The following is a 12,862-nucleotide window of genomic DNA, read 5'->3' as shown; positions in this document are numbered from 1 at the left end:
TTAGTAACAGGCAGAATATTGTTAAAATTCCACTTACTTCTTTTAAGACATATCAGGTTGTTTGTATTTGTTCAGTTTATTCACATTTTTTGTATGTGTTAACATTTTTGAGTACTTTTACTTTTTGTTTTTACTTTAATTTTACTTTTAGTCATTGTCATTATGTATAGGTTATTATGATGGTATTTTACTGGTTTGATCCACTTGAGATCAAATTGTTCTGTATGTGGAACCTGAACTAAAATGATCCTAACATCATTGATTGTTAATATCTTCAGGGTAATTTTTTGTATTTCACAAATTCATCCCGAGGGCCTGATTGGACCCTTTGGTGGACCAGTTTTGACCCACAGACCGTATGTTTGACACCCCTGTCCTACTGTACAGTATGTATTGTGCGCATTTAGTTACAACTGAACAGACCTTGTAGAAGAGCAGGATGAAATTGAGAGCGAAGGCGATGAACAGGGCCAAGAACCGAAGATTGTAGAAGTTACGAGAAAGGTAGTTCTGGTGAGAAGGATAAAGAGAAGATGGTTCGAGTATAACCTCAGCAAATCACAAACACTGCATTTTTACAACTCAGTCTCTTCACTGATATTGGGAAATTAATGAGTTAGCAGTGAATATTTACAAATCAGAATCTGAATTTATTAATCCCAATTTTTGTTTGGGAAATGTTTAGTTTGTTTCAGTTGCTCCATTTAAGTATAATAAAAAAGTAGCAGGAAAGAAATGATCAATACAACAAAAAAAAGAAAAAAAAAAAAAATATATACCAATTACACATATTAAAACACTCAATTAAACACAATTACAACATCAATTTGTACAATATGTACTAGACAATGTATTATCAATGTAATGAAAGAAATATACATAAAAAGTTTGCAAATATTTTATGTTATTAAAGCAATATCAAAGCGGATCATACTGGTCAGAGGTCACTGTAGTAACATTCTACAACAGAGAAATTCTCACCATGAATTTAATCCTCTGAACCTCCAGCTCGTTCCACAGCTCAAAGCCCTCCCCGGTGGGTTTCTTCTCCTTCTTCGCCTTGGTCTTCACCTTCACCTCCTCAGGCTCCTCGGGCTCCTCAGGCTCCTTCACTTCTGGTTCAGGTTCAGGTTTCTCGGTCTTCTCTCCGTTCTCAGTGCTGAAAAGTGACATTAAGAATCCATGCTGATGATGATACATCATTATCTACATATTTGTCTTCTTTGTGTGATGACCTATTCATACTGAGTACATTATATTCACTTATAAATTGTTGGCCTTGATGTCATTTAGAAGCAAATTGTTCAATATCATAATGAGGATGAATAAAACATCAATATTAAAGGAGTGATATTTTGCTTTTTTAAAAAGAATTATACATTTTCAAACACTTCCCTGTGGTCTACATAAACTGTAAATGCTCTGCTTGGGTCTGAATTCTTCATTAATTCAACTCAACAGGTCCATCTTCAACCCTATTTCTGAGTAATGACACCAGAAAGGTGGTTTTGAGCGCTGGCCCTTTAAATGCAAATGAGCCACTTCAGGCCCCACCCCCTCCAGGTTGCTGGCTGTGCTTTCTGTCCCGTTCAACCACTGGTCTTCGTTAATACAACCAACAACTGAACATTTTAGGTAATTGGTTCAAAATTTGGACATATTTTCAGTTTTTATTACAACTGCTGCTGCTGATAAACAATTATGTCGTACTTGGAGAAATGTTCGTCGGACGTCTTGACCGTACATGTGCAAATGTTGTGACATAACTACTCATAAAACATAAGAAATTAAGCAGGAATTAAAACAGGTTGTAGAAATCCACTCGATTTTTGCCAGAATAAATTTAAAGATAGCTTTGCAGCACCTGGGGGTTCAAATTCAAACTTTATGAACTATTAGGGTCCAAATACACAAATAAATGAACCAAAGACTAATAAAAGTGGGTTTAGCAAAATATGACCCCTTTAAGGAAATATTGATGTTTTTATCTCAAATCAACATGAACAGGACATCTTACAGCTGTAGCCATGACGTGTCCCAATATTTTTGTCCGTATAGTTTATAAACATCAATATTTCCTTAAAGTTTAATGGGAGATTTTTCTTCCTTAGTGAGATGTGAAGAAAATAGATGGTGAGTTGTGGTAGAAAATTATTATTTACAGTCAGAGCGCGAAAAATGTTTTAGAAATCTAGAGGTAGAACATTTAAGATCATAGTCATGGATTAAAAAAAAAATCCAAAAATAAATCAATGCTGAGAGAAATTAAGTCAAAACCATCTCTGAGACATTTTGGAAGCAAAGATAACAATTTAAACCAAACTAACCAACGTAGTGATATTTATCCCAATATAAAACTATATATTTGTTGTTATTGTTTTATATCCCAGACCCCTGTTAAAAAAAAACCCTACCTGAATTCAAGGTGTCCCAATACTTTTGTCCACTTACTCTGCTTTCTCAGTCTCTTGAGGCACCTCTTCTTCCACCTCCACCTTTTCCTCCTCTCCTTCGCCTGGTCCTCCCACTGCAGCAGCCAGCTGTTCAAATATATGTTCACAGTTAAATACACATAATCAAAACAGAACATTATTAAATGACCATCATACTGAATGCTTTACCAGTTTCCTCTTCAGCAGCGGTGTTCCCTCTGGAGTCGGAGGTTCCTCAGTTGTCGTCTCACCAAAGTCTCCCAGTCCTCCTGGAGTATTGAAACCAGGCAGGCGTCCACCTTCCCTCTCCTCTCCGTCCTCCTCTCCCTCCTCTCCTTCTACTGCATCTAAATGATCTGCTGCTCCTTCTGCGTCTTGGACTTCTCGAGCTCCCGGTTCAGGCGGCAGATCCCCGTGAACTTCATCCTGAGTGGGATCTGGCATACTGGCGAGGATCTCAGTGACTGTCATCTTCTTGGCGCCCTCCACTAAACCTCCACCGAACAGCACCTTCCATATGAGCGTGAAGAAGCCCTTGCAGATACTGTAGACGAACATGAGGATACCCATCAGAATAGTGTAGACGAAAGTAACCAGGCCGATCACCATCTCCTTCACCGTCATTTTCCTGAGTTTCCGATAACGACGGCGCAGGTTACGGAAGGTGAACATGTTGAAAAAGTCGACCACGCTCTTCAGGAACTCTGCAAAAGCTGAGGCCGACTCTGCCGGCTCGCCTTCTCCGTTGCCTTCTTCTCCTTCTCCACCCTCTCCCTCGCCTCCTCCGCCCTCCTCCTCTTCTTCGTCATCCTCCTCTTCCACACCATCACCCTCAGGCTCGGAGATAGAAGCAGCGATGTTCATTTCAAAGATGGTGTCCTCGCAGAAGTTCACAAACAGCTCCATCTTCTCACTCTCGCCGCCCTCGTTGACCACGTCGAAGATGAACTGGCGTTTGGACTCTCTGACCTGCGGCATCTCCCACTGGTTGCGATTTGCCTCGCTGATTTCAAAGTAAATACGCTCGATCCTTCGGCTGGCTCCCATGATCTCAATGCGACCCAGGAAAGGGCGGAAGTAGTTGAGCACGCTCTCTGCCTGCTCCAGGAAGTTCTGGAGGCGAGTGTCGTGGGGGACGTGCTCTGAGAGGTTTGTGAGAAGGACGGCGATGTTGAAACCGATGTCTTTGGCCGGCTCCTGGAAACGATCAGCAAACTCCTCGAAGTTGATCATCTCGTTCTCGTCAGCTTCGGAACAAGAGAGGAGGAACTGGATTTCTGAAGGTGAGTATTGCTTCTGGCTGTCCATGGCCTTGGAGAAGTCCTTCTTGGAGATCAGCCCACGGGGGTCGGTCACGTAGTCGCGGAAAGCGTCGGACGCCACGATGTCCTTGAGTTTGAGGAACATGTCGAAGAACTTCAGGATCATCTCCACGTTGCTGGAGGACTCCACCAACATGTCAACCATCTGTCTGGCAATGGTACCATTCACCACGTTACCTACAAGCAACGAAACGAGTCAGAGGACGACAAAAAAATACAACAGGAAATGGCTGAGTGCAATAAAATCTGTCTTATAATATATATGATATGCTATGTATACATAATTATTTTAAAATGTTATAAGATTGTAGAACGTATTATGTAACGTATATAATGTGTATTAAATGATTATAAATGATGTATTATAATATGTTCTATATTTATGTTTACATTGTATTATTATACAATGTAAATATAACTATTTTATAATGTTGATATATCATTGTATAGTGTATTAATATATAGTGTGCTATCACACGATATATATAATGTATAGTAAATTATATGATTATGGAAAATGTATTATGATATACCATGTAATATATAATATGCTAGCAATGGAGAGCTTTCGGAATGTTGCTATGAAATGACAGTTTATTTTTATATGTACCCATGGTGCCATTATACAATAGCGCTCTACCGTGGTGCAACAGCGGCATTGAACCCGTACGCCCTCCCGTGTCGCAACATTGGGACACGGGACACGCGTCGGACACAGAACGTCCATTATATTAGGATAATATTTTTGCGTTGTATGCAGGTTTGGTCAGAATTTATTTTGATATGTGTAAGATTTTTAAGTTATTTTGTAGAGGTGACATAGGACTGTATGGTCAGCAAAGGAAGATGTGATAAGGGGGCGGGACTATATAAATTCACTTCATCCCACTCCTTTTCGAATATGTTTTTAAAAGTGTTTTGCTTTGTTGTTGTTGCTTTTAAATGTTGATATTGGAAATAAAAAATAAACAGACAAACAAAATAGATCAGAGTGGTTTCTGCAGGGTTTCATCAGTGCTGCTGTATGAGCTTCATTGTACAAAACAACAGAAAATCAGTGGAAAAAGTCATGGAATAAAAGGTGAAAAGGTGTTGTTGGGTCATGGCTGACGTCTTACCTTCAAGCAGTGACAGAAGCATCACTACCATGTCTTTCTGCAGATCCAGAAGTTCCTTCAGCAATCCGATCTGACTTGAATCCTGCAATTATGTTCATCACACAGCAAAGAAACAAACACAGAGTAGAGAAAACAACACCTTAACAAGAACAAAGACTGACATTCAGATGGTATATCAGGAGGATATGTGGTTCTTTCAAGTAGGATTCTGCACATTATGAGAGAAAAACCAGCAACAGATACTACCTCAGAGTGTGTTCTACTCCAGAAATGATCCTGGGTTTGCATTTGTAAATAAAGAATATGCATTTTTAACATCACAGATAATACACTGAATGTGATGGAACATCACACACAAACTGGGAACACAAAGAGGTAAGATGTGAAAGGATGAAAATGTCTGACAGATAGAACAGCCTTTCCATTTTATTCACAACATATGGCTGTAGTCTGGGAATAACTGAACAGTAAATGTATGGAGACACTGATCTCAACGGTCCTGAAGACCTGGACCAGCAGACAGCGAGAGCCCCACATAGTTCAGACTGAATGTCAGGGCTGTTTACGCTGGTGGAGGTCTAAAGGAAAAGCTGCCTCGACAACTGAAGTGAAAAAAACAATTAACCCATAAAGACCCTCATGTAATCTACTGATGTCAAATGTTTAGTATCTTCTGATCCACTAATTCTATCAATACATGCAAATAATTGATGTAAAGTTACAGAACAGTACAGTTTGTCATCTTTTCACGGTCATCAGCTATGACCCATTTGGACGTTCAAAGGTTCCGTAGTGAACATGGAACCACTGTCATCTTCTACAACATTGATTCACCAGTAAAACCTATGGAGTTGGATCACTGACAGTGGATGGACACACTTGGTTTATGTTCAATTAATGATAAATTTGCTGAAAAAGTCACTTTTTCTTCAGTTTTCTCTGTTTCTGATATAATAACTCTCAACTTCAATCTGAGCTTTTATGAACATCTACATGATCAGTAAATTAAATGTAGGAAAATACCTGCTTATTACTGAAAAAAAAAAGCTAAATAAATGAGACAATATTACAATAAATAGTGATAAATCACTTAAGAAAACTTAAATATAGAGAAACTGCCATCAAAGTAGCACTGGGTCTTTATGGGTTAAATCAGTGGTTCTCAATCTTTTTCTGTCGGGCCCCCCTTTGGAGCACGAAAAATCTCCAAGCCCCCCTCAACCCCAAAAACATCGTACCTGTGGTGCAATTATAACTTTTATTGAAAGAAACATCAATATCATTAGAATACTTCTTGAGTTTTCCTTGAATAATTTGTTGTGCAAATTAAAAATAACTTTGATTTTTGATTGAACAATATAAATGACCTCAACAAAACTGCTCCCTAAGACATTATTTTTCCAGTTAAAAATAGGAAATGTGTAATTATCTTACAACTATGACAATAAGGTAAATTTTTTTGTAGAACAAACAAATGTTGGTAACAAAGATGAACATTTTAACAATATCAGTGGCTGCAATGAGCCTGTTTCCGTTGCACATCTCAGAACATTAAAGTGCAACCTGTACAAACTGTGCAAAACCAGAAACACTGCACATTTGTCTTTTCCAGTCCAGTCCTTGTCCATTGTCCAAACCTAAACTCTTGGTCTAGTCTAGTCACAGATCACCATGGCAGTAGATTTGTTTGTTGTATGTCCCTAAAATGAGTCCAGGGTGCTCCAACGCTAAAACATTAGTTCGACCTGATACGTGTTCTAACCTGAAGAAAGAAAAACAAAACACCTAGGAATGATCCCATGGCCCCCCTGGAAAGCCTTCGCGCCCCCCCGGGTGGGCGCGCCCCACAGTTTGAGAAACACTGGGTTAAATACAGTAAGAAGAACAGAAGCAAAGCCAGATGCTTAAATGCTGAAGGTTTAAAACCTACAAATATAACTGATGTAAAATGATAGTTATTTCGTCATTAACAAGGAATGTCCATCGACATGTGAACTAATGACTTATTACAAAAACTGAAAAAAAGGAATCGTTGCAAAGAAAAAGCATGATATGCATCATAGAAAATAAGCAAAGAAGGGGGTGTACAGTCCTGTGCAAAAGTCTTAGTCCATCATTCTGTTTGTTGGTTTAGTAAAGTTCTAATGACCACACATATGCATTTGTCAGTCTCTGTATGGGAAACATGTACAGAACAATAGTGACTTCAACCTTTACAACCCATTTAGTTGAGTTTTTTGTGTGTCTTTTAAGCCTGTGCACATATTTCCTTGTTGTATATGAAGAAAAGAAAATGATAAATAAATATGTATGATCGTTTCAACCCTGCAAAAACAACAAAGAGGTGGAATATGACTTTTGCACAGTACTGTAAATGATGAAGAGACTATATTAAGTCATGTTTAATGAAGCGTGATGTGTTTAAAGAAGCATGAATGGCCAGTAAATGAGATGGCGTTAGTGCAGAGACACAAATTCTTACGCCATTTCGCTGTCCAGGATCAGGGTGCATCTAACAGGGTTACACATGAAAATAAAAAAATGTTATCCATCAACATTTTTACTTCACTTCTGCATTGTCTGAGCTCATGTATTATACTGCATTTCTATGTAAATACTGCTTTGATTACTGCGGTCAGAGTTCTATAATTGTAACCATAACACGCCGTCTGTGCTGAAATAGTTTATTCTGTATATTATTCATGTAGAGACCGACTGTAAAGATTTAAAGAGCGAAAAATATTAATAACTTTAATCAGCAGTATCAGTAGCAATCAGCACTGTCACACAGAGTTAGACTGAGTAGGAAACACTGCAGCGTCATGTTAAGTCAAACACAGACACAAGTTATTAAAGCACAATCAAATCCTAAGCACTGTCAGTATGAAACCAACGGGAACTTCATTAATTCAGGAGGATTAGCCGTTTTATACTGAACAGAATCAACTGGAAAAAAAGAAACAGGGAGGAAAAACTTTAAAAACATAGAAAGAGTAACTCAAACTGCTTCTGCCATCTGAAGTGAAGTTGATGATTTCTGAGTAGAAGAGACTGTGGGTTTATAAATGTGGTAACTACAGCCTCTTTAAAATAACTATACATCATCGCTGTCGGGTGGAAACCTATGGAAGAGGATTAGGGGAACTGGAAAAAAAAAAAAATTAAGGTCCAATATATTTTTTTGCTATTATTCTGATGAAAAAAAGTCAGAATTTTGTGAAAAAAGTCAGAATTCAGACTTTAATCTCCGAATTCTGACTGTTTTCTATATATATATATATATATATATATATATATTTTTTTTTTTTTATTATTATTGTTCTGGGGTTAAAATCAGAATTCTGAGGAAAAAAAGTCTGAATTCTGACCGTTTTCTCAGAATTCTGTTTTAAATATTTTTTATTATTGTTCTGAGGTTAAAAACAGAATTCTGAGAAAAGAAAGTCTGAATTCCAACGTTTTTTCCACAGCATTCTGACTTTAATCTCTGAATTCTGACTTTTTTTTCCTCAGATATATATATAATATATATATATAATATAAAAAAATATATATTGGACCTTAATTTTAATTATTTGTTTTAAGTGGCCCTAATCCTCTTCTGTAGAAACCTCTTAAGTCCATTTTTGGTCTTTTTCCTTTTTTTTTTTTTTTTGGTCATGAAGCAATTCTATTAGTTAGTCTTCACACTGGTTTGACGGTTTTATTTAACAAATAAAAAGTGTTGAAAACGGCTTGTGACTACACCTATTAACTCCATTAATTTATTTAGAATATGAATCGTTTTTCCGGTTTCCTTAAAAATAAGCATTTTGGACATAAAAGGTTTCCACCTGACAGCGACAATATATTTAACTGACTTGAAACCTTAAATAAAAACATAATGTTGATAGAAATATGATGAAAAATGCACTACATACATTCATATTAACTAAGTATTAACTTGTATTAGTGTTAAACTTAATTAGAAGTACATCATAAATCTAAAATAATGTCATCTAAGGACACTGTGCATTAGGTTTGAGTTTGACTGAAGCACAACTTCATTTGTTGTCAAACCTTCAACTTCACTGTACAACATACTGAAGTGTGTAACGTTAACTATAAACCCTTCACGGTCGCTAATAGTTTCCCTCTGGGTTTATTAAAGAGGCAGAAACAATCTGAAAAGAGGAGAGGAGGTGGGGAGAGTTAAGATATAACACCAGTAGATTAAACAAAACAGTAATAATCAAATAAATACATACTTTACTCTGCAGGAAAATGAGAAAAACAATTCATAAAATTAGTGAAATGACACCAGATAAATGACTTCAAGAATTTTCTGATTATGCATTTGTGTGTGACATTACAGAGTTTGTAGTTGACAGAAATGATCCATGACATTAAATGAAATATAAATGTGAACGCAGAGTGAGTGAGGTCTGAAATGACTCTTACCTGAGCGAGTTTCATCATCATATGAGCGAAGACGTGCAGAAAGCCGACCACGGCGTCCCACAACCTGCTGTGAGCCAGAGACTGTTGGTTCCCAGTGCACGGACCCTGAAGAACAGCACACATTATACACAAATATGAAACGTATTCAGCCAAAGTCAGAATACAGTGAATTAACTCATACTCAGAGGTTCAGCTTAACACTCAGAAACAACATTCAATGTTTCTCCAGGACCCAATCTTACAGACCTTCCTCCTCTTTTTCTCTCTTTCCTTTCCACTACTGTTAACTCATGTCACTTTCACTACTGCACTTTATACTATTTTAGCTGCTGTGCATTATAATATACTTTTATATATATATATTTTTTTATTTTACAACACAAAATTTTACTGTGTTCACTTGTATTCTGAATGACTATAAAGTCTGCATCAAAGTTTAAATGTACATCATGAATTTTCTTCACTTTTGCTGCCTATTTCACATTAGAGCAAGTAGTTCCAGGCACAACAAACCCCGCCCCTCGCATGTATTTCACCAATTATAAGTAAATGGGAAGAGTTTAACAAAATCATAAAAATTTGAACTTGGACCTGCCTTTACCAAAATGTAATGACATCTATTCTGGGTCACTGGCAATCTATAAACTCAATTTGGTATGAATTGATTGAACAGTTTTGCTGCTAAACAGTTCCATGCTCAGTGCTCAATAGTAACTACAGTCGTGGAAAAAATTATTAGACCACCCTTGTTTTCTTCAATTTCTTGTTCATTTTAATGCCTGGTACATTTGTTTGGACAAATATAATGATACCAACAAAAATAGCTCATAGTAGTTTAATTTCAGAGCTGATATCTATCCATTTTCCATGGTTTTCTTGATAATAACCAAAATCACTTCAGTTCTTACATCAGTATCTATGGCACTGTACTGACAAAAACAGTGCTTTTAGGCATTCCATGTTTTCTTTTCTGTCTGTTTTAGTCACGTGATACACACAGGAGTTAGTACTTGATTGCATAACTGTTGTTTTTGATGACTTTTGATGGTCTAATAATTTTTTCTGTGACTGTATATTGATATCTCTAACCATTTACATGTTATAAACCATCAAAATATGGACCATTATAAGTAAAGAAAAATTTTTATTGTTTCAAAAATTTGTCAATAAATAAGAAAAATCAAAGTATCTCAAAACTGTGAACAAACTTTACAGACATTGTCCCATGGAAGCCACATATAAAATTTGAAATCAGTCCGACCAGTAGTTTCGTCAGAGAAGAAACGACCTATTGGCCGGTGAGCTTTAAAGTCCGGAATAAGAGCTAAAACTGTTAACATACTATTCACCTTCAAAATCCAATGTTAACAAACACAACTGATGTACTGTTCTGTTCTCAAAACAGTGTCTTTGCTCATGAAAAATAAGCTTCTTGAATTGTTTTTCTACTAGGGCGTCACTTTGTTGATAATATTCTACAGATACTATTTATCTGTCTGAACAATGTCAAAGTATTTTCATTTTTATAACAGATGTTTTATGACAAAATGTGTCTGTTTTGTAGGATGTTCATGATTCCTCTTTGACGACGTGAGATCAACAGTAACCTTCTCACCTGGATGTACTCTGTCAAGCTGTTGAAGACCTGCTTGGCCACAGTCATGGCTTTGGAGAAGTTCCTTTTACCGGGCTCATCGATGATGTCTTTTCCTGAGTAGTACCAGTAGAAGTCACTGATGGATTCCTGCGTTCGAGAACAAGGAGGAAGAATGTGACCACTCACATCAAATGGAATGAACATGGGTTTCTGACCATAGTCAAAGTTGAAAAGATTACTAATAACTGTTCAAGTTGGTAACACACTATATAGACAAAAGTATTGGGAAATGTTGAATTCAGGTCTTTTTTTTCTAACAGGGGTCTGGGATACAAAACAATAATGACAAATGTTACAATATGGTTTCATTAGTGGTTTATAATTATTGTGATAAACATCATTGCATTGGTTAGATTGGTTTAAATTGTTATCTTTGCTTCCAAAACGCCTTAGAGTTGGATTTTATTTAATTTTCCTCAACATTGATTTAGGTTTTTTTTTGTTTTGTTTTTTTTTATCCATGACTATGATTTTAAATGTTCTACCTCTAAATTTCTAAAATATTTTTCGTGCTTTGACTGTAAATAATAATTTTCTACCACAAATAACCAACTACTTTCTTCACATCTCGCTTAGGAAGAAAAAATTCTCATTAAACGTTAAAGAAATATTGATGTTTTTCTCTCAAATCAGCATGAATAGGACATCTTACAGCTGTAGCCATGATGTGTCCCAATATTTTTGTCCATGTAGTTTATGTACATCAATATTGAGTAAAAATGATAACAATTTAAACAAAATTAACCAACGCAATGCAATGATATTTATCCCAACGTAAAACCATATTATGATTTTTACCATTATTGTTTTGTATCCCAGACCCCTGTTAGTAAAGAAACACCTGAATTCGACGTGTCCCAATACTTTTGTCCATATAGTATATGATGGTGGGAAGTCTCAATACATACATCATTATTTGTCACTTTAAAATTATATGTTTTTTAATGCTCCTTTTTTGTGCCACAAACAGCACTCAAGGTAAAAATGTACAACTACAGACTACAATGATGTTCTGAAATGTAAAAAAGTTGAATAAGCGATAATATTGTTCACAATTGTATTCTTTCAGATTGACATTTATGGAAAAAATCATATCAAACTATGTAATTATTATGTCCCTTTGCTTCTCAGGTCTGTACATGAAACTGACCTGTAGTCGGAGCAGGTAGTCCACGGTGCAGATGATCACATTGATGGTCGTGGTGCTACCAGTCTGAGTCCTCAGATAGTTCTGAAAATCTGAAAAAGTGCATTAACACTGGAATTATAATACTTTACTAAACAAGCTAGTTCCAGGATATACATACAAACAAAACAGAGACAAAAATCTGACCTCAATCATCTATCAGAGATGTCAAACTCATTTTCTTTCAGGGGCTACATTCGGCCCAATTTGATCTCAAACGGGCTGGACCAGAAAAATAATAACATAATAGCCTATAAATAATGACAAGTCAACCTAAAAAACCTGAAATTTCTTAAGAAAAATTTTTTGCAATTTTAACAATATTATGCCTCAACTGATCATTTATACATGTGCATTATGGATCTGACTTACAAAGGCACAAAACATTTAGTAACAGGCAATGTATTCTCACATATATTACATGCATTAGACATTTTCAGTTGTTCATATTTGTTCAGGTTATTCACATTGTATGTTAATGTAAATATTTGGGAAAAAATATGGAGTTGTCATTATTTATAGGCATAATGCAATAGTATTTTTTCACATTAAATCAAAAAAGAAAAAAATTCTTGAGTCATTATTTATAGGTTATTATGATAATATTTTACTTGCGATCACATTGATCTGTATTTGGCATCTGACTTACTTCTCTTAAAGGGGTCATGTTTTGCGAAACCTACTTTTATTAGTCTTTGGTTCATTTA

General features: G+C 36.1%; 1 protein-coding gene across 1 annotated transcript in view; it reads right to left on the bottom strand.

Moving 5' to 3' along the window:
* ryr1b (ryanodine receptor 1b (skeletal)) overlaps window positions 1-12,862 on the bottom strand; it is a 134,110-nt gene that overhangs the window by 8,690 nt on the left and 112,558 nt on the right. The window contains exons 89-99 of the mRNA XM_030151938.1: window positions 12,120-12,208; window positions 10,928-11,056; window positions 9,313-9,417; window positions 9,120-9,125; window positions 7,355-7,384; window positions 5,119-5,148; window positions 4,873-4,954; window positions 2,622-3,931; window positions 2,452-2,540; window positions 982-1,159; window positions 424-510 (exon numbers count right to left, since the gene is read on the bottom strand). Of these exons, the coding sequence (XP_030007798.1) occupies window positions 424-510; window positions 982-1,159; window positions 2,452-2,540; window positions 2,622-3,931; window positions 4,873-4,954; window positions 5,119-5,148; window positions 7,355-7,384; window positions 9,120-9,125; window positions 9,313-9,417; window positions 10,928-11,056; window positions 12,120-12,208 (2,135 nt within the window). The remainder of the gene's footprint in view (window positions 1-423; window positions 511-981; window positions 1,160-2,451; window positions 2,541-2,621; window positions 3,932-4,872; window positions 4,955-5,118; window positions 5,149-7,354; window positions 7,385-9,119; window positions 9,126-9,312; window positions 9,418-10,927; window positions 11,057-12,119; window positions 12,209-12,862) is intronic.

The sequence above is a fragment of the Sphaeramia orbicularis genome, chromosome 13 (genome assembly GCF_902148855.1).
Source record: "Sphaeramia orbicularis chromosome 13, fSphaOr1.1, whole genome shotgun sequence".
Lineage (NCBI taxonomy): Eukaryota > Metazoa > Chordata > Actinopteri > Kurtiformes > Apogonidae > Sphaeramia > Sphaeramia orbicularis.
Note: the sequence above shows the minus strand (reverse complement) of the source record. Positions and strands in the feature narration are given on the sequence as shown.